This window comes from Elgaria multicarinata, chromosome 2 (genome assembly GCF_023053635.1).
Source record: "Elgaria multicarinata webbii isolate HBS135686 ecotype San Diego chromosome 2, rElgMul1.1.pri, whole genome shotgun sequence".
Lineage (NCBI taxonomy): Eukaryota > Metazoa > Chordata > Lepidosauria > Squamata > Anguidae > Elgaria > Elgaria multicarinata.
In genome coordinates, this window is record NC_086172.1 from 5,605,340 (window position 1) to 5,627,789 (window position 22,450).

Genomic DNA, 22,450 nt, shown 5'->3' on the forward strand with positions numbered 1-22,450 from the left:
TCTCCCACAATGCCTCTCACGTCAAAAACACACACACACACACACACACACACACACACACTCTCTCTCTCTCTCTCCTCTCCTCTCCATGCCAAGTCTTCACCGATTGGCTGCTGTACCCGAACGTTCGCGCCGTGAATAGAACGATTCCCAGGTTGGTTGTTTTCTATTGGTCGGTGTTCTCGAGCTAAGCCAATGGGAAGATGGCGTTTTGGAAGGTGGTTCTAACTCCTCCCTCCCTGCCGTGGCGGGAAAAAGGACCCGGTTTTCGCGCCAAAGGGCCGCTTACGTGAGAAGAGGAGAAGCCCGTGCGATCGTTGCCGCCGCCGCCGCGCAGAAGCAACAGTCGGTCCGCGACCAACGCGGGGCTTGAGCGTGTGGCGATGGCCGCCCCCGCGGGAGCAGCGCTGGAAGACGCGGAGCTGCGCGAAGCTCAGCGCGAGTACTTGGACTTCTTGGACGATGAGGTGAGCGAAGTCCCAGGCAGCCCAAAGGGGCCCAAGGCCGCCCAGGAGCCCTTCAGGGCCTCTCGTGCCTGTGAGGCACAGAAATCATAGAACAGCAGAGATGGAAGGGGCCCACGAGGCCATCCAGTCCAACCCCCTGCTCAATGCAGGAATCCACCCTAAAGCATCCCTGACAGATGCTTGTCCAGCTGCCTCTTGAAGGCCTTTAGTGTGGGAGAGAGCCCATGATCTCCCTAGGGAATTGGTTCCATTGCCATACTGCTCTAACAGTCAGGACGTTTTTCCTGATGTCCAGCTGGAATCTGGCTTCCTTTAATTTGAGCCCATTATTCCGTGTCCTGCACTCTGGGAGGATCGGGAAGAGATCCTGGCCCTCCTCTGTGTGGCAACCTTTCAAGTATTTGAAGAGTGCTATCATGTCTCCCCTCAATCTTCTCTTCTCCAGGCTAAACATGCCCATGCATGTACATCCCGACTTTTTTCCTCTTAAGGAACCCAAGGCGGCGTACACAGCTCCCCTCCTCATTTCATCTTCACAACAACAACCCTGCGAGGTGGTTAAGGTGGTCAGAAGACCCCCCCACCAAAAGACTACATTTGCTTGCCAAATGTAGCACTTTCCAAAAACTAGGGTGACCCTATGAAAAGGAGGGCAGGGCTCCTGCAGCTTTAACAGTTGTACTGAAATTTCAGCAGCTTAAAAGCTGCGATTGAACTTGTAGTTCTCAAATGTTCTGGAAGAGCGTTCCAGGCGTAAGGGGCAGTAAGTTACATTAACAGGGCAGAGTTGTCACAATATTATGTATTGTTAGCTGTTGGAAATGGTTTCGTATATGGAAAATATTAACTCTGCAATCAGTAAGGGATGGGAGGAGCCATGAGCTCATCAGGAGGGGCAGGGAATGTTATAAAGGATGTTGGTTGTGGATGATGGGTCAGAGAAGCTTGTCTTCCATCCGAGGGTGAGTTTTCTCCTACACGTGTAGTTCAATCAAAGAAATGGTCACTGCATCTGGACTTGTCTGGTTTTCCTGCCCCCTCCCTTCTGGTTGGGTTTTTTTACCCTAACAATGTGGGTTAGGCTGAGAGTCTGTGACTGGCCCAAAGTCACCCAGTGGATTTCCTTGGCTGTGTGGGGACTAGAACCCAGATCTCTGGACTCCCAGTCCGACACTCTAACCGCTACACCACACTGGCTCTAGCATGGCTCAGTCCTGGGATGAGTCGGGTAGTAATAAGGAAGGGTACCATTGAGCATGTGTGGAGTGTGCTTTGTGAGTAGTCATTGTAACAGGTCCTTGCTCATCTGGCATTAGAGGGTAGCTTGTGCCCCTCCCAGTGTTTCGGCCTACAATTTCCATCAGCCCTAGCTAGTAGAAGTTGCCCACCACTGTGTTAGAGGGGACCATTCTCTCATTCCTTGACCAGGAACATTTTATTTTAGAAATTAAGTCCTGAATTTAAACTCGTGTGGCTTCTATCGGCCTGAGTCAGTTTTCATCCCGATGATGTGAGTGGAGTTCACTGTTAACCACTAGGGTGGCCCTATGGAAAGGAGGACAGGGCTCCTGTATCTTGAACAGTTGCATAGAAAAGGGAATTTCAGGGGGGTTATTTGTATATATGGAGAACCTGGTGAAATTCCCTCTTCATCGCAGCAGTTAAAGCTGCAGGAGCTATACTAGAGTGGCCAGATTTAAAAGAGGGCAGGGCACCTGCAGCTTTAACTGTTGTGAGGAAGAGGACATTTCACCAGGTTCTCCATATAAACAAATGCCACCTGCTGAAATTCCCTTTTCAATACAACTGTTAAAGATACAGGAGCCCTGTCCTCCTTTTCGTATGGTCACCCTATTAACTGCAGCCTCGTAAATGGTTCAGGAGTGACAGAGCGGACAAGTAATCGAATAGAAGAGCCTGTGGATTCCTTGTTCACAGTTACTCTATTCAATTGAGAATGGCTGGTTCAAGATAACAGCCTTGGATCGCTGAGGACTGAAATCTTAGGGCATAGCTGCTAATTTAAGGCCCTGACTTCTGGAGTGCTTCTAACTAGGATGTAGAGGTTTATTAAACTCCCACTCACCCCGCCGCTGCTTTTTTATTTTTTAAAGCCTGCATTGGGGGAGGAGAAGAGTTACACTAAGAAAGAATTTATTATTATTTATGTACTGTTTAATATATTAAAATCTCTAAGTGTTTTGCATTAAAATACAACATATAGAAACAAGATAAAAATAATGAATAAAAACATAAACGATTACAAATATAGCCCTCCTCTGCATATCTTTAGATTGTTTGTGTGCTCCTTGCTGATCACTGTAAGACAGCAAGGGATGTTAAAAGACACAACGAACAGAGGCCAGATCTTCCAACTCCCCCACAGTATATAGCGTGAATTATTTCAGCAGGAGGTCCCCTTGTGCCTCTTTTCCTTGCTCCCAGTGACACAAGTTGTTGTGGATCGGGAATGAATACAATCATTTCAGGAGTTTACCACATTTAATTGCTCCAGATGTACAGGACATGCTTCACCGTCCTTTATAGTACAAGTCACTTTCATGTGAGAGTTAAGAAGTTTGGAACAGTTACAGAGTCATACATTTCCCCCCTATTTGTGGGAATGCTGGGGAAAGGGGAGAAAGATGGGCAACGTTGTTAGAAAGCTCTTTTATGCAAAGTTTTTCATTTTGTGATGGAATTAGTAAATTGCTTTATGACTAGTGTCTTACCCAAATATAACTTTATCTTGATAACTCTGCTTTCATTGCAGGAGGATCAGGGGATTTACCAGAGTAAAGTCCGTGACATGATTAGCGACAACCAGTACCGTCTGATTGTGAATATCAATGACCTCCGAAGAAAGAATGAGAAAAGAGCCAGCCGGTATGTTTTAAAGTTGGTTAAGCGTAGATGCTCTCACAAAAAGGAACTTAAGGGTGGCTGACATAGAGCCAATTTGCATACTCAAAATGAGCCACTCTAGCTTAATAAACAAGCCAGGGCGGCTGGTGAGCCCCGACATGTACCTGACGCGGTTTGCATAATCGTTACCCAGCTGTCACTTATCATATCATCAGAACCTGGGCAGCATGACTTGTTGGAGGAATACACAAATAAAAATAAAATATATTTTAAAGGAATTATTCATACCGGGAAAAGAAGCCCTCTCAAACGTTACTCCATAAATAATGCATGAATTTCATAAAATCCACCAGATTCTCATATAAATAGAACCACAAATTCAGAACTTAATGAGAAAATATCAGTTCAGGCTACAGTATAGTGTGGTTTTAAGCTTTTATATTATATTTTATGCTGTACTTATGGTTTTAATTTTTGTGAACCGCCCAGAGAGATTCAGCTATTGGCGGTATAGAAATTAAATAAGCCACCATGGGTTAATTAACCTATGGGGCTCCAAGATGCATGCCGGCCGCCATTTTGAATATTGAAGCTGCAGTGGAGATGTTCCACAGCATGCCATGTCATGCAAACCTGGGCGTTAGAGGTTATGGGAAGGTTAAATGAGCCTCGGTTCACCCTCAAATAACCCATGGGAGTCATCCTGAATATTCAAGCCTCACCCTTGCGGAACCCATGGCCTGGTTTAACCCTTGCATTGATGCTTGAATATTCCAAATTGCCACCAGCACATGCTGCAAACTATGGTCTTATTTGTTTTTGCTGATTGGCCAATAGGTAATAAATAATCAGAACATCCACTATTTTTTAAATGACCTATTGTATGCTTTTATAGGATCAATATCTCAATGGGTAGGCAAATGGCTGGGCTTTCTTTCAGGGGCAGAATTTGGTCTTTTGGAGTCCAGTTTCTGATCCTTAAGCTAGAGCTAATTATTTTCATTGGAAAGATTCTTCGAATGTTGCAAATCCAGAGCAATCCATGGCCAGAGTTTGTAGCCCATTTATAGGTTTAAATGGTAGATGTTGATGCAGTTTTCCTTTCGGAAGAATGGCCTAAATTTGGCAACCGAGGTGGGAGAGAGAGGAGGAAAACTAGTAGGTGCCCTCCTGAACAACTACCTGTTGTTGAAATCATAGTAGGGGCTGACACAGCAATAGAAATTATCCCCCCCCCCACACACAAGGCACAGCCTTTGTTCTGGCAGCAGGAATCATGAGTCTTCTTCATCTTTGCTCTAGTCTGCTGAACAGTGCCTTTGAGGAGATGGTGGCTTTCCAGCGTGCCCTGAAGGACTTCGTCGCTTCTGTTGATGCCACATATTCAAAGCAGTATGAAGATTTTTATGTTGGGCTTGAGGGTAGTTTTGGATCTAAACATGTGACGCCCCGGACATTGACATCCCATTTCCTCAGCTGCATTGTCTGTGTGGAGGGTATCGTTACAAAATGTGAGTGAAAATGTCTGAGAGCAAAGTGAGCTGTAAAACAGCCTTTGGTACTGAAAGGGTGGGAGCGTGATGGGCGGTGGGACAAATAGTAGTCTTTTGAAACACACTCTGATAATCCCTTGGCTTTACCCTCTACTGCTAGCTCTGTTGGGTAGATGAATTAAGGTAGGGGTACATACTTCTCTCTTCTAAGACATGTGTAAGAGATGTGTGTGTTTTTTAAAAAATATGGTAAGAGTTATATAAAGCTATTAAATAACAAGTAATAAGAATGGTAATATTTACAGAAATGGGTATTCTCCCTTAATTTTTTTATTTTGCTTTATTCAGTATACAAGTGCCAGGGCCCAAGGCTAGGTAGACATTGTGTAATAACAGGAAATAGTATTAAAATGGCCAACAAGAGCTGATACAGGTGGTGGTAATTGCTTGGGAACAAGTAACGATCTTGTGCCATTTGTGGGAAATAGATTTATGTTGGTCTTCATCTTTTTAAAAGTTCTAAGTGTGCACCAATACATTTAAAACTGCATTCCTTTGCATGCTTGCTTTGGTATAAGTTATACTGAAGTTAGAGAATATGATAGAATTGTAGAATTGGGCTCAGTTCAGACAACACATTAGTCAATGCAGTGTGAAAACTCCACTTGACGGTTGAGTTTTTAGAAGGCCCTCCCCACACAACATGTTCTAACTCCACCATTGTATGACTGTGGGCTGCTGCGGAGTTGAGTAAAATCCATCTCGATGTTTGACAGTTCCTTTGCCGTTTCTCCTCCCCGGTCCTCCCAAAAATATCCCATCAGCCATTGCTGCGAAAGAAACAATCCCGGTGGCTCTCATAGACCGGCACTCACTCCTTTCACCACTTTTGCTAGGGAACTCTGCAGCCAGTGGGAAAAGTCAACTCAGTGCAATGGAAAACTCCACTGAGCCCACCACACAACACGCAAAACACCAGTTGTGCAGGATCTCTCCTCTGCACAGCATGGATATTCTGTGTGGACTGGTTTCCAAAACAAACTTCCACTACTGCGTGGTGTTTTCCCACCAGACAACACATTTCTTGACGGTGGTGTAAAAACTCCACTGTAGTGTTCCAAAACCACCCTTGAGAAACGTGTTGTCTGAACTGAGCTTTGGTGTGTTAATGTGACCATAAAACATTACGCTCAAGTGAAACTTTAGAATTTAACCTGTGAATTTCTGGAGTGATTATTGTTTTAGCAAATGTCTGTTTTCGGAGTGCATTGAACAAAATCGACTACTCTTTTGCTGCCATCCCCACACAGGCTCTTTGGTGCGCCCAAAGATAGTCCGCAGTGTGCATTACTGCCCTGCTACCAAGAAGACCATTGAGCGCAAATATACAGATATGACATCCCTGGAGGCTTTTCCGTCCACAGCTGTTTACCCCACCAAGGTGAGCTGAATGAGTTTCATGTCCTCAGAGTGTCTGTTTAAGGGACACCACCACTTCAGGTGAGGGATTGAAATTAATGTTGTGTAGGGTACCATGGAAAAACCTTCTTACTCATTTGAAATGAGCAGGTTAGGTAGAAAGTTCCAGTGTAGCCTTTTCTGACTTCTTAACTTTTTTTTAATGCTGGGAAGCATTTAGACGCTTGGTATTGAGCAGCCTTAAATAGTCTGTTAAGCAGTTAAAATTCTATTAAGTGGGTCAAAATAGATAGGCCACTGCTAGAATGGCCTACAATCCAATAGATACGATACAAGAAGTAGGATCAGTTAACGGATTACCAGTTAGAATGGCTAGTAAATATAGTCTGTTTTAGGCTTGGATGGATGGCAGAAAATGGTGTTTTGTGTGTGTTTTGAATGGAGTTTCTCGTGTGAGTGCGCGCATGCATAGACAAACACACAATGTCTCTCTGACTTTGAAGATTACCAGGCATTGTTTTTTATATCTATATTTTTGCAATAAGCGCTAGCTTCTTTTTGAAGTAAAAGCTTGAGATTCTTTGATGGCAGAATTGATGCCCACTTATAAATTATCTGGTTGCTTACAATTCAAGAATACATGTAGTGCTGGCAATGCCTATGTACTGAGGAGCTTGAGTAAAGAAACATCTGCGTAGCATATTCCTGAACATCTTTTCAGATATCCAGATTCTCTAAGCAAGATGCATTTTATTGTATGTTGCTTTTCTAGGATGAAGAGAACAACCCTCTTGAGACAGAATTTGGCCTTTCTACGTATAAGGACCATCAAACCATTACAATTCAGGAAATGCCGGAGAAAGCACCAGCTGGACAACTACCTCGCTCTGTGGACATCATTTTAGATGATGACCTAGTGGACAAGGTGAAGCCAGGGGACAGAGTACAGATCATTGGAACATTCCGTTGTCTGCCGGGAAAGAAAGGTGGCTACACTTCAGGGACATTTCGGTAAGTTCAGCATGCAAATTTATTGTTGATTTGGCGTCATAACTTTCAGTTACTCATTGAGGTTTATGGCAATAGTTGCTGGCTTAGTGCCTGACTGCCGTGAGATCGTGCTTGCCCCTGCCACTCCCCTGACCAGATCATAGTGGTGTGACAGAGCCAGAGCTTCTCTATCATCCTTGTTTGGGAAGTGAACATTGATACATTTCCTGAGAGAAACAGGAATGTAGGGAGCATAAGCAATATTCCCAAGCTAGGTATCACATTTGTCTATCAGAGCCAGTGTGGTGTAGTGGCTAAGGTGTTGGACTGGGAGTTGGGAGATCCGGGTTCTAGTCCCCACTGGGCCATGGAAACCCACTGGGTGACTTTGGGCCAGTCACAAACTCAGCCCAACCTACCTTACAGGGTTGTTGTTGTGAGGATAAAACCGAGAGGAGGATGTACAACGTCTTGGGTTCATTGGAGGAAAAAAAGGCAGGATATAAATGCAATAATAATAATAATTTATAAGTTTATGTTGTTATCCCTGAAATTAGTATATTTAACTCTTATAAAATACTTCAAACCTATGCGACACAAATGCCTAGGTAATTTATGAATATTTGCCCTTCTTAAATTGTTAAGTCATTGCTATTTCTGTTTTTATTATTAATATAAATGCCTAGAAGTTCTTTTGCCCTGTTAATCTTGTAACCTGATATTTGATGACAGTCAATAACCCTTTATTTCAGTTTTCCCCAACCTGGTGTCCTCCACATGTTTTGGAGTACAACAGCATTCCCATACTGGATAGTGCTGTTGGGAGTTGAAGTTCAAAACATCTGGAAAGTAACAGGTTGGGAAAGGCTGCTTTATTTTATTTTATTATTGTATTTATATAGATGCCCCATAATAGACTCTCTCTCGGTGGCTCACAAACAAATGTAACGTTAAGGAGGTATGAAACAATAAAAACTAAAATTTAATTAAAAGTCTAATTTTAATCTGAGAGGTCTAAAGCTAAAAGATGTATGTTGTTTAAAAGGCCCAAATAAATTGCAGAAGGTCTTCAAATGGTGCCAAAAAGAGCATAAAGGTGGTGCTAGGTAAACCTCTCTGGGAAGCCTGTTTCACAATTGGGGTGCCACCACTGAAAAGGCCCTCTAAGTAAGTTGCAACAGGGCCTCCAAAAAGGGTCTTAAAATTTGGATAAGTACATAAGGGGGAAAGTGTTGTTTCAGGAAATCTGCTGCCAGCCCTAAAAACATGAATTAGTGGTTCTGTTTGACTTGATGGTGACTCCACAATATCTTGAAGGTATAACTAGATTTTAAATTAATTTTGTCAAATATTTATGTCTTTCTATAGGAATGCCCTATACACTGGTGCTGCCACCTGTTGATTTTATGAGTACTAACATCAAAAATAATTTAAAATTTAAAAGCCTCACTAATCAGAGATGCTATTTTAGACAATTAAAAATGTATCCAATTATATTGGTCTAACCCAAGAGTAGGCAACTTGTAGACCAAGATATCTGGAGAGCCAAAACTCCCATCACCCTTGCTGTCAGCTCTGCTGGCAACAGCCAATAGGAGTTTTAGTTGGAAAGTCTGGAAGGCCACCTCTTGGTCTAACCAATTAATGTATTTGTCATGTTTCTCAAAACTTCCTGCCTTCTTGGGAGATAATAATGAGGCCTGCTAAGTAATCTACAAAGCAATAAACTTCTCTTCTCATCTGAAGAGAGTCTAATCTTTACGAACTTTCTCTTGGGCAAAACTATGCAAACTAAGCGAGACAATTGTCTTTCAAGAAGAATGGAAAGTCTTTTCCCCAGACGGGTTAACTTTGGAGAGACTAGTTCTGAGGCAGCTTCTGACAGGACACAAGCTGGGCTGACTTTCTCTCGCCTTCCTTTAGCTCTGGTGTACTCTAGGAGCGGCTAACTTCTCTGTGCTCTCTCCCTCAGAAGAATGTTGTCTTCCCACTGACTGTGTATTATTTGCCCTTGAGGAGATGAGCTCTGGATAGACTTCACCACCAGCTGGTGAAGAGCCCGTGAGAGCTTTCTCCCTCTCTGATACAGGCTGGCCTGTGTCTGGCGCCAACTCCTCTACATCAGAGTCTGATTCTGATTGATCCCTTGAAACATTACATCCAAATGCAGACAAACTCTTCCATATACCCTGGAAATGTGAAAAGGAATGGCAACTTCCTTGTTAAAAGTAACTAACAACTCAAAATGTCCTGGCCTTAGCCTTCAGATAAATGCCTTACTGATGAGTAGTACAGAAACTCACCTCTAGCACATGATGCAGTTTTTCTAGTCATAGAGAGAACCCTGTTCAAAATCCATGAAATACTTTTTTTGCTGAAAAGAATCCATTTTATCTTAGTGAAGAGCCAGAATAAAATACACAACAAAATGTATAAAGATCCATTTGATTCTTAGCAATATGTTGGGTCCATCTGAATGTTACAACCAGGACTTCCTACATGTTGTGTGGAGGAGTAAGGAGTTTGTGTGCAGCGCCTGCAAATCATTGGGAGATACTAGAGCTGCAGCCTGACTAAAAGATTATTATAAGTTTGTCTTTTCATTTAACAATTCAGTTTGCATAGGGGCAAAACCTGTATTTCTGAGGCAAGAAGCCCACTTGGTTTTTAGATGATGCACCCCATGTGCTATGGCAGGCATTTTCTTAGAAGAAGCATTCTACCCTACATAAGTAGGATTTTATTTATTATATTTTTATATTATTTTATTGATACATTTGTACCCCACCTTTTTTCTTCCAAAAAGCCCACGGTGGCATACATGATCCTCCTCCTTGCCATTTTAACTTCACAACAACCCTGTATGGTAGCTTAAGCTGAGAGCAGTGATTGGCTCAAAGTCACCCAGTGAGCTTCATAGTCTGGTGGGGACTGGAATCCTAGTTTTAACACTCTTAACTTGGGGTGGGCGGGTGGGGGCAATAATGCCCTTAAAAAGTTAAATTTAGCTTGTTTTAGCACAGCAGACTTTGCTGTCTGATTTCAATGATAAACCACAGATTTTTAAATAAAAGGTTTAGCGGCTGTAGTACGCTCACAGACTGCAGGTATTGGGGGGGGCAGTACTCAAGAGGCCAAAATTGTCTCAGACATCCTGCAGTTGCCTACCCCTGCTCTTAACCACTACACCGGCTCTTAAGTGCCACCGTGAGAGCCTTTTTTGGCTGAATGGCGGCATAAAAATCCTTAAATAAATAAATAAATAAATTTTTGTCATTTGCAGTTTTTACCTATATTTAAGATGTTCTTTAAAATATGCTGCCCAGTTAATTGGGAGGACCTTTCTGATTGATAAAAGTTTTTTAAAATACTTAAAATGTTGCAGCCATTGAAGATACAGATGTACGTACTAAATAGGTGTGGATAGGGGATAGAAAACTCATGAGAGGTTTGCTGAGCCTGCCAAGTGTTGGGGAGGCTGTGTGAGCCTCCCTATCTGTCAGCAATGTGCACTTTAAGGTCCCAATTGGCGCATGTGTGGGGTGGGGGGCAGGCAAAGCGCACTTTCTGGGGCCTCAGGAAAGTGCATAATTCCCCCGGCCACGCTTAATGGCTCAGGAAGCTCACGCAGCCTCCCCCTCCAAGCGCTAAACAGGGCCCTAAAGGCCCTCTTAATGCAAGGTTAAGAGGGAGTTAAAGGCCCCAATTGGCATGGGGAAATCACATTTCTCCCCCCCCCCCCATCAGTTCAGGAGTGTGGGAGATAGAGAAATGCAATTAACACAGCAGGTGCAGGTCAGAACCAAGAGCAGTCAGGCTCAAGCCTGTCCCTGGGTGCGTCTGCCTGGGCCTGTGAGGGCTGGACACAGGGGCGTCCGCTGCCCTCACGGGCCTAGCTAGGCAGACGTTCACCCCAACGCTAGGTGTGGAATGAAATTTAAAATGGCTTTCTGAGCTTTGCATCTTCCCCAGAGTCCCGGGGCCGATGAACCAGAAATTCATCAACTGAGGTTTGTGGAAGAGTTTTGGAGCTATCGTCTTCCACTAAGCTGTGGCAAAAGTTTCTAGACCTGCAGCAGAAGGCGCTGACTACGTTGTCTTTTCTTCTCTAGGACCATTCTGATCGCTTGCCAAGTGAAGCAAATGAACAAGGAGGTTCGGCCTGAATATTCCTCAAATGATGTTAACAAGATAAAAAAGTTCAGCAAAAATCACTCAAAGGTAAGCTGAGTGACGTTAGGGTTGTTCTACCTATTCTGCTCGTAAAAACCTGGGGTTTCTGTAGTGTGGTTCCACAGAGCTTTTTAACAAATATGTGTGTTTGCCACACTCGCAGCTTTCACACAGGCCCACCTCTTCTGTACCAGAGAGGGCCATTCAGGTTATCCTGCCTGCTGCCACCTCCCCTGGCAGATACCTGGTGGATGTTCATGAGATGGGAGTTAGCTGAACATACAAAGGTACGCCTGGAGAACTCCTGTACTTCAGGAAGGCTCTTGATTGGCTGGCATTACTCTAGTGTTGAGCTCTGTACATGTAGAGAAGTCTTCCTCACGAACATTCACTGGACTTTCATCACGGAAGGCCGTACGCCGTTCCAGTGATGGGTGGAGCTAAGCCTGCTGAGCCCTACAGCTCCATCAGTGTGTTATTTCAGTGCATCTGTACCCCCCCATACTGAATATTCTTTTGGTGTACGTTAAAGGTGTTTAAACTTATGCCTAAAAATGTAGTATGTGAAATTTACCTCAGAAAGTTTGCTTTAAAAACTAGGGTTGCTACTGGTGGTAAGGAAGAGTGGTAATAATATATGTTTCTTCAGGTTACTTGAAAAATATTATTCTTGAGTTTTAGCTTCTATTTATAAGGACTGTATTGGTTGTTTTTGAACTGTATTTATTTATTTATTACATTTATATACCACCCCATAGCCGAAGCTCTCTGGGCGGTTTACAAAAGTTAAAACAGTGAACATTAAAAAAGTATACAAAATTTATTATTAAAATTAAAATTAAAACAAGTGTTATGGATACCTGCACTGCATTTTTTTTAACAAGCTGTCCTAGCTCGATGCCGTTACTATACTCTTGAGTATTCTTGCGTTATATTTTTATTGGGTTTTTTTTAAGTATGTTGTTTCTTATCGTGAGCCACCCTGAGAACTTTGCTATAGGGTGCCCTATAAATAAACAGTATCTTTCTCTAGCGTTCTCTTTCAGTAGTACTGCATTCTGTAACACGTAATGTCCTGAAAACATCTTTATTCCAAGAAGCCTTTCTTTAACATGCAGCCTTGGATTTCTGGTTTTGCTTCTTTTTAAATTTTGTTTTAACTGTTTTATTCTGTTTTTATTTTCATTTTACCTTGTACATCGCTCCGAAATTTTTCAATGGGGAGCGGTATATAAACATTCTAAATAAATAATAATAATAAATAAAAAATGGGCAATGCATTCCATCTTTTCTGCTGATACTTGTGCATACTTGGGACTTCGTTGGTGTTCCCTTACTTCAGTCCTGACTTTTGCAAGGCAGGACCCTCTACTCAGTAGTGGTATAAATCCCCTTTTCCTGATGTGTTACTCGGTGTCTTGAAAAAATAGTATTGCTTTCTGCTTGTATTGAAACAATGGTCAATTGCTGATTCATTGTTGTGCCACTTCTTTCCTCTGCCTAGGATGTTTTTGATCAGCTTTCAAGGTCTCTGGCCCCCAGTATCCATGGACATGAGTACATCAAGAAGGCAATTCTGTGCATGCTCTTGGGAGGAGTGGAGAAGGTGTTGGAGAACAGAAGTCGTCTTAGAGGGGACATTAATGTTCTGTTAATTGGTATGACCAAGGGGGAAACCAGTCTTTAAAATTTCCAAGAACATTCACATGCTGTAACGTGAGAATATTAATGGCAGGATAGCTCAGTAACGTGGCAGCTTCAACACAATAACCAGCTGTTACCTCTTCCTTTTCAGGTGACCCTTCTGTTGCAAAGTCTCAGTTGCTACGTTATGTGTTGTGTACAGCACCCCGGGCCATTGCCACTACTGGCAGAGGCTCTTCTGGGGTTGGTCTGACTGCTGCTGTCACTACAGATCAGGAAACAGGTAAGGAGCAGGCTGGCACGCCATGGGAACAGTTACTGGGATGGGGAAAACGGCCTGACAGCTGGCTCTCTGAAACTGAGATAGGGTTCGTTCTTGCATTGTGGTTGGAAACTTTGCATGACGCTGAGCCTCGACCTGGAGACATCAATGGGACAGCAGTGTAAAGGGCAGTGTTGCCTTGGGATGCAGTTCTGGGTCTGCTAGGGGCCTGCTGGTTCACTTGTTTATGTCTCTTAAGTGCCCCTTGGCATGGTAGATACCTAAATCCTTTGTAGAACTTCTAGATCTATATTTGTAACATCTTTTTTGTGCGGTACCCAATTTTTTGAGTAGAAACAAGGTGTTAGCAAAATAGTAATATTTCTGCTAGTTGAATTCCAGGAATTATCTTTCTTTTATGTCAAGAAGCTGCACAAATTATTGGTATGTTTTGTAGCCAAAAATGGTCTAGGAGTTAATTCTGCTAACTGGGTTCATCTCTTTCCCTCAATGCTCTCGTCTGGGTTACCAGTAGTCTTTGGTTAATGTGGACTGTTTAATAATCACTTTTCTGACTTGGAGGTTGATACTCATATTGCAGTGGATCAGGGTATGTATGTGTGTACAATTCGGTGTCTCCAGTTTTTCTGGATCAGAGCATATAGTAGGTTATATTCTGCAGGCTTTTCTGTAGGAGATATGATATGATAACATGGTTATTACAATACTAGGCCTGCTACTTCTTGTCAGGGGAGGTGGACAGTAGTGTAACTACTGCCACTTAAGACTTTTGTGATGCTCCATATTCCAGTCTCTAAATTGAAAAGCTATGAGAGTGTTGGGTTCAAATCAGCATGTATATTCTCTCTCTCTGTTTGATTGTTTTTTACTGCTTTCAGGGGAGCGTTGTTTGGAAGCAGGTGCCATGGTCTTGGCTGACCGTGGTGTGGTATGCATTGATGAATTTGACAAGATGTCTGATATTGACCGCACGGCTATCCATGAAGTGATGGAGCAAGGTCGTGTCACCATTGCCAAAGCAGGCATTCAGGCCCAGCTCAATGCCCGCTGCAGTGTTCTGGCGGCTGCCAATCCGGTATATGGAAGAGTGAGTACTTAAGAGAGCTTGTTCAGGTAGACCTAGGTCTGAAGTTGTGATCCTGCTAACGGTTCGCTCCTGGTCTGTGCTGTTTTTAATTGTTTAAAATAGCTTTGATATTGGTTTCATTAACCACCTTATGGGGCCACAGCACAAAAGTTGGGAATATTTTTAAACAATGGAAGACTCTTCTCCAAGTGGTCATATACATTTCCGTATACCGCTCATGTGAGCCCCAGCACAGCCTGCAGTCACTCTCTACAATGATGGGCAGCCTGCTGGAGTGTTCCCTGCCCTCTTTATTTGCCCCCTGAGGCTACATTCTATTTTTGTTTTGTATTTTAAATACTATGTTGTATCTTAATATTGTAATTTATTATGTTATCTGCCCAGAAACGATCTGTTGATAGGTATCCATCTACATATGGTAAATAAAGCAGTGTAGTTCAGTGGCTTTCTGATTGGGTTCCTTGTTGTTCACTGGAAGCCCTATTAATTGCTAATAAGGGGTTTCTTGGTGTGACGATAAGTAGCAGCAGGTGAGGTTCCTTGAAATATTGCTTTGCCTGCCGCTGTTGATCATCAGCTGAAATGCGGAGCTCTGCTTCGTGGCAGGAGATAAAACTGTAGCTTTGCAAGGTTTGTCTGACACCCAATTGCTTAACAAAAAGACTTTCTATGCTGCCCTGTTTCTTCTTTCAAATAATGCCTTAGTAGGGTTGTATCTTTTAGTGTGTGTGTGTGTGTGTGTGTGTGTGTGTGTGTCTATAGATAGATAGCTAACGAAGGAAAATACAATTATCTATCTTGAGCATCTTGGGAAGGTTGGATGTAAGTATTCCAAATAAATAAATATCTCACCCTCTAAACAAGCGAAAAGCTTGCAGGAGGTACCAGGAGTGGATATTAGTATTTTTGGGGAAAGACCTCCTAAATATTACAGTCTAAACTTGCCAATTTTTGTTCATCTTTACAGTATGACCAATACAAAACCCCCATGGAAAACATTGGCCTTCAGGACTCTTTGCTGTCCAGATTTGATTTGCTGTTCATTGTTTTGGATCAAATGGATCCAGAACAAGACCGGGAGATCTCTGATCATGTCTTACGGATGCATCGCTACCGAGCAGCTGGTGAACAGGATGGTGACGGTGAGTGTCTCTTCCCCATATTCTTTCTCGAGTTCCTATTTGGCAAATGACAAACTAATCAAAATGTTACACAAGGTTATTACTAGTTCCAACACACCTTACGTTAGGGGTGGGGAATTACTTTTGCAGGGATGTGGGGCACAGATGAACCTCTCCAGCCAGCCCTCTGCTGGCTGAATGATGTCAGTGGATCCCCAGCCTAAGCGTTGGCTAGAACTTCTGCAGTCTGTGCTTCAGCCTGGGAAGGCGGCTTCAGTTGTCCCTCACCTTTCCCATAAAGGGAAGATGAAGGATAAGCGAAGACCACTTGGCTGGCACTTGCCGGAGCTCTTGCAAGCACCACTTGAGTATTCAGCCAGATTGGCTCCTGCTTCTCGTTCTCTGGCAGGCCAGTGATCCCCCCTCCCTGTCCCCTCATAGAGGCTTAAAATCATTGGTATGTAGAATGTTCAAAATGCAAACGCGCTCCTCCTCCTCCACAAAAATGTCAGAGGTTCACCTGCTGTTCTGGACTTTGTGCCTAAGTATGATACAGGATTCTTCCTTGGAAGAGCTGTACCTAATAGTCTGAGAGATAATTTCATCCCAGCTGTTAGGAAGTTAGGCTGGATTGTTGAGAGGGAAATAAATTTTTTGCATGTGTGTGTTTAAAAGACCTACTGGAGGAGGAGAAAAAGCTGAAAACTTTACCCTACTGGAAGCGAGAGAACAGCAATGATAGTTGTGGAAATAGAAATTTGACCGATCTCAAAGTTTTCAGCCCAAAAAGGAGATTAGGAGCTTCACAGTCTAGGCCAGAAGATAAAAGCTGCAGTACATATGCAGTGGTCTCACTGTCAGACTTGATGGTTTTAGCAAAGCTTGTATAAAAACAAACTTTGGATGTGTAGTTGAAATAGAACAGAATTTATATGTTCTAATTTGTCACTGCAGGCTATAAGTACAGCACCAAGTACATGTACAGCACCAAGTACATTGTTGGTGCTATATAAATAAATAAAAATAATAAGTTTGTCATAACAACAGTTTCATTGGTTGACATTCTTCTTAATTTTCTTCTTCACTACATCAGACCTTTTTGAGTTAGTGGCATTAATTGCTCTTGCTTATCTTCATATATCCATAACTAGCTGGCTCTGGTGGCATTTTATAAGGTTAATAGCATGGTGCCTTCTCAGGACCGGCAGCATCCTGTGATGTAGGGATAGCAGCCTTTCTCAGCTTACTTGTTGGGTACCCAAATTCAAAGGAGGAAGAGGGTTCCTGTATTCTTTAGAAGTTACGGATTATTATTAGTATTTATTTGTTTGGTGCTTTGCAAAGAACAGGTTTGATAAATCCTTAATCCAAGCGGATTACAATCTAAAGTAGACATGGAAACACGGCGGAGGGAACGGTAGCATGGGCAAACCTGGGAAGAACGCCCCATTATTTCAATTACAACCATTCTTGGATAGAACTTTGACAGCTGCAGCCCTTCTTATCCCTATGCAAAAAGCTGCACCAGCCAAGAATTCCTCTCGACATAATTATTAACGGTAGAGGAATGTGGTTCATTGAGTTTCAGCAATATATGTTACAGCAATATATGTTACAATTCCTTGTGACCGCAACTTTGCAAAGAGAGGAGGGCTGTGTACGGATGTTTACGAGACACTGCTGAAGTTTAAGGAAGCCCAGTCTTTGCAGCTCAGGTGTAACCATAATGCACCTGTAGAGAGACCCATAGCAACCTTTACAGTCTCATTTAGGCAGTAATTACCTTTTCTTTTTCTTTTTTTAAAGGAAATTCTGAGGTGCAGAAATGGCATATTCTCTTGCATGTTATATATGGGCATAAAATGATTTGATCCACTAGTAGAACTGAAATACAAGTGACTCTTTGCCTAGTCCGGAAACTTCAACTAGTTATAGCAGCCAGGTTGGTCACTAGTACATCTAGGGGTGATCACATTACACCAGTCTTAAACTCTCTTCACTGGCTGCCAATGAGTTTCTGGGCGAAGTATAAAGTGTTGGTTATCACCTTTAAAGCCCTACATGGCTTGGGTCCAGGCTACCTGCGGGATCGCCTTCTCCCGTACAATCCGCCCCGCACACTCAGGTCCTCTGGGAAAAATCTATTTCAGCTAGCAAAAACTAGATTAACAACTGTTACCCAAAGGACCTTCTCTTCTGCTGCTCCCAGACTGTGGAATGGCCTGCCGGAGGAGACTCATCAGCTTGACAGTCTTTAGCATTCAAGAAAGCTATCAAGACTGATCTCTTCCTGCAGGCCTATCCAGTGGAATTTTAGGATACTTTTAGGATGTCTTTAACAATGTATACTATGTTTTTAATCAGTATTTTATGTATTTTATGCTTGCTGTTGTTCAATCCATTCGGAGAGGCGGGTAAGAAATAAATCATTATTATTATTATTATTATTATTATTATTATTATTATTATTATTATTATTATTTCCAGCCATGCCTTTGGGCAGCACAGTTGAACTGCTGGCCACGGACGATCCTGCCTTTGCCGCTGAGGAGGATAAGGAGCTGCAGGTGTATGAGAGACACGATGACCTACTGCACGGGTCTAAGAGGCGGAAGTAAGTGCTTCCTTCCTTGCGGATCGTTTCTTAAGTAGTTCTTTCCCAGTGCTCAAAGCATCTTACAACATACTTAAAAACTGTATAAAATGCAAATCAGTCCAGTTGAGACCCCTGAGTACACAAAATGGTTTATCAACTCGCCCACCCCATCCCATACACATAACGTCTCCATATTCAGCAAGCTGGTCTCAAAAAGGTATCAGAGCAGCCCTGCCAGGTTGGAGCGAAGGTCCAGCTTTCTGTTCCCTCCAGCACTTACTTCTCTTCCTCATAAGGAAGGTTCTCAATACCAGACCCAGGAATCTGTCCCCAGCACCCCCCCGTCCCACCCCCCTGTATTCCACTCTAGGTTGGTGATCCCTCCCCAAGTGCCTGCGCTGCTGTACTTAGCAATTCTGGGAATTGGAGATAATGAGGCAAAAGCTTCCACTGGTGCTAACGCCCACCTTTCTACATCTGTCTATAGTTAGGGTGTTTGCATATAAAAAGTGTTGGGCGTAATTTGTGGATGGGAGGAAGGACCCAGTCTGAATCTCTTACTGAACTTGATCCCTTTGTTTGTCAAACAGAGAGAAGATCGTAAGCGTGGAGTTCATGAGGAAGTACATTCATTTTGCCAAGATGCTCAAGCCAGTCTTAACAGAGGAGGCAGCAGCTTTCATAGCCCAGGAATATTCTTCTCTTCGTAGTCAGGACCAGATCAGCTCGGACATTGCTAGGGTGAGCGGGGTCTTTTTGACAGGAGGGGGGAGGATGGGAGAGAATGGGGAGAAGAGCAAGGGTGAGGTGAAAGGAGACCTGGGCTGGGTGAACGCTGCACCCTGCCTCTGGGATTGAGAAGGTGTTTTGCTATGTTAATAGGTGTGGTGCAGTGACTGAAACGTTATGTTTGGACATGGGGTAACAAGGCTGACATTTCTGCTGAACTGCAAAGCGTACCAGAGAGCCATGGACACACTGCTGTTCCTTAACCAAGTCTACCCTACTGGGCTGTTGAGGCTAGAAACACTCCTCTTGAACTTCTTAGCAGAAGGGTGACATAAACCATAAATATGTGTGATGTTATGGTCAAGACAATTTTTGAATGACACAACAGCTGCTTTGCTTTCAGACACGTGGGTTTGCTGCTTTGAAGATTAGGATAATTCTGTCTGGAAACCTTAATCATACTTCCTGGGAAATGCCTACTTAAATTTTGAGAGGAGGATCTCTTCCTTCCATGGAGAACCAGGCAGTTACTGGGGTGGTGGTGGGCAGTGCTGTAGAGATGCAGGCTGTTTCTTCAAAAGATCCCAGTACAACTGGGAAGGACTTGGAGATCATCCGCTGCAGACTTTTTTGCCCTTAACCCACACGTGTAATCTGCAATAGCTGCTTTCTACTCCCAACTCATCTGATGCCTGTCATAAGAAATGGGGAGAGACTGTAGACCACAAGCAACTTAATTTTACCCAAAATCCTCTTGTGATGGCCTTAAGTTTCAACTGTTGGCAACATGCTAATATCGGCGAGAGTCAGGCACACGTGTGGGGGAGTGGGGCTCATTTAACATCAAATACTAGTTTTGCCTTTTTAGCTATCTGAGAAACTGTATATTTACTTCCTTTTTCATTTTCCAAGACAATGTACTCTCTTCCTTATTAATATGTGGATATGTAATGTCTGTCTTTTTCACATTGTGGATGTTATAGTGCTATCATACCTTCATTCCCTTGCACTGCTGTTGGAATCGAAGCTCCAAAAATGTGGTGTTCTTGATAACAGCAAACCTGCACTCTAGGTCTCTTCCCTTTATGCACTGCTGTTACATCTCTTTCCCTGTCTTTTTAAAGGTAGAGTTAGCAGCTATGTCCTCCTTTCATTTTTCCTCTAGAATAGATGCAGGGGGCCTGATACAGACTGGGACCCTGGCATGGGGATAAGAAGGCTTTTAACCTCTCCCTGCCATGGGTCTGATCCGAATTGGGACCTCCTCCCCCGCTGCAATTTCTAGTGCAAAATAGTGAATCATAAAGCATGTGAATTACTATGTTGTAATAGAAATACCAAAGTAATGTCTGAATAACTGTCTGAATCCCCTTCTTTTTGTCCTTCAGCATCTGATCACTTCTCTCTGTTATTTTCTAGACTTCTCCCATCACAGCCCGTACGCTAGAGACGTTGATCCGACTCTCCACTGCACACGCCAAAGCCAGGATGAGTAAAACAGTTGACAAACAGGATGCAAAAGTTGCTCTGGAGCTGGTGCAGTTTGCCTATTTCAAAAAGGTGTGCAAATGGTTGTAGGGTTGCCTGTTTTCATAAGAGGTATATGATGAAGCTGAGAACACTCCACAAATGTTGCTAGATTGGGCAGGAGGGTCCCAACAACACTATTCTGGGATCGTACCTGGTGCCAGGAGGAAACGTGATGTGCTAAAGCTTCTCCCTGACCATGGCCTTGTCCTATAGCACAGCTATTCTACACAAGGGGACTTGCACTACTTGAGAACTTGGGCAAAGATAAAGACAGGACCAATTAATGGCCCCATCCAGAAGACACCTTAAACCACGGATTTAACCGTGGAGGAGAAGGTTAAAGCCATGTTTTAAAGTGTCTTCTGAACAGGGCCGTTGGCTCTTATGAGAAAACCCAAGTTCTTGTTCTGGATGTAGTTATGGAGCATTTCACTGATTCGTGAGGCCAGCTGAAGAAGTGTTTAGTTATCATTTGTTTATTTTATTTTATTTATTTATTTAATTACATTTATATACCGCCCCACAGCCGAAGCTCTCTGGGCGGTTTACAACAATTAAAAATAGTAAACATTAAAAGTATACAAAAATTAAAAAAACATAAAAACAGTATAAAAACAACAGTATCCATCTAAAAACAACAATTCTGGGGTCCATTAAAAACAAACTTAGCGTTGTTAAATGCTGCTAAAATGCCTGGGAGAAGAGAAAGGTCTTGACCTGGCGCCGAAAAGATAACAAAGTTGGCGCCAGGCGAGCCTCATCGGGGAGATCATTCCACAGTCGGGGGGCAACCACTGAGAAGGCCCTCTCCCTTATCAGCAACTGCATCTATCCAATGGATATATTCATCATTGCCTTGGTACTTCTGAAGGGATCATTTTAGCAGATCTACTCAGTGTGTTAACTGGCTGCATAGTTTTGATCTAACGGGCATGGAACCTACACACAGGGTGTGTTGGGACAATCACGATGGGGCAAGAAGCCATCATGGCTGCGTGCATTTGCATAATTCCCTGCCCTGCAGCATGGATTGGCATGTTGTCTGAACCCGGCATATGGCAGGGATGGCTTCGTACCCACCTTACAGCCACTACTGCATGCCGTGGGTTGTAGTATGGGTACAAAGCTCCTCCTGCTGTGCTCTGTGCTGAGTTTGGACAACCTGCACTGCAGCATAGGGGATTATGCAAGCGGCAGCCATGCACAGGGGCAGAAGCCACGATGGCTTCTTTCCCTGTCGTGATTGTCCGGACGCAGCCTTAGTCCGTTTCCACCAGCTGCATTATGCTCTTTTGTCAATGGAATGGAACTGTTCTTTTACAAGCTGTCTCTCAAACTCTTTTCCTTGCTTATGAATCCCAAAGGAGATACCGTGCTTCTAAACTGGCTTTGTCTCCTGAAGCTAAAGCGTCGAGTGACATTTCTTTGGAGGCTGGAACTCAATTAAGGTTTAAAGTCATGTCAGGTTCGCCTTCTTGCCACATTGCCAGTGGGCTGTTTCTTTGAGACTTGGCCTCTCTTTGCCGCCCGAACAAATGGCTGATTGGCCCAGTTATAGATCTTTGGCTCCTCTGATTTCAAAGGTTCTGGAAAAAGAAAAAAAGCGGAAGAAGCAGGATGAAGATGATACTGACTTCGAAACAGATGGTGAAGTTGCTCAAGAAAGCGAAGAGAGACTGAAGAAGAGGTAGGGGAAGGGAAGGGCTCTAAGGGAGCCTGAGTGGGTGTTTTTTTTTTAAAGGTCTTCCTTGGGCAGCACAATTGGCAAACCACGTATCTGTCATCTTTAATGTATAAGTGGATCTTCATCCTGTTACATCTTTCTCACCAGCTGGTAGCTGGCTTGGTGATTCATTTCCAGATGGTTACATGCAGCTTGCCTTGGAACCTGCCCAGATTACTTGCTTCCATTCACCTGCCCTCTGTGTAACTCTGAACAATAACGGAGAAGCACATTGGGATATATGGTGTCGAGTGCTCTGAGCCTAGTAGGTATTTCCAGCTAACAAACCAGGTGTAAGGGGCTTCATTGTTGGAAGTTAACTCTTCTCAA

The 22,450-nt window shown here is 43.3% G+C and overlaps 1 protein-coding gene across 1 annotated transcript in view; it reads left to right on the top strand.

Annotated features, from left to right (window-relative positions):
* Positions 1-383: 383 nt before the first annotated feature.
* The window catches only part of MCM3 (minichromosome maintenance complex component 3), a 28,300-nt gene continuing 6,233 nt past the window's right edge, over positions 384-22,450 (top strand). Inside the window, exons 1-14 of the mRNA XM_063115961.1 lie at positions 384-467; positions 3,241-3,353; positions 4,635-4,843; positions 6,136-6,266; positions 7,017-7,255; positions 11,347-11,455; positions 12,912-13,065; positions 13,203-13,334; positions 14,213-14,421; positions 15,389-15,563; positions 18,030-18,156; positions 18,729-18,879; positions 20,287-20,427; positions 21,981-22,084. Coding sequence (XP_062972031.1) covers positions 384-467; positions 3,241-3,353; positions 4,635-4,843; positions 6,136-6,266; positions 7,017-7,255; positions 11,347-11,455; positions 12,912-13,065; positions 13,203-13,334; positions 14,213-14,421; positions 15,389-15,563; positions 18,030-18,156; positions 18,729-18,879; positions 20,287-20,427; positions 21,981-22,084 — 2,078 coding nt within the window. The remainder of the gene's footprint in view (positions 468-3,240; positions 3,354-4,634; positions 4,844-6,135; positions 6,267-7,016; positions 7,256-11,346; positions 11,456-12,911; positions 13,066-13,202; positions 13,335-14,212; positions 14,422-15,388; positions 15,564-18,029; positions 18,157-18,728; positions 18,880-20,286; positions 20,428-21,980; positions 22,085-22,450) is intronic.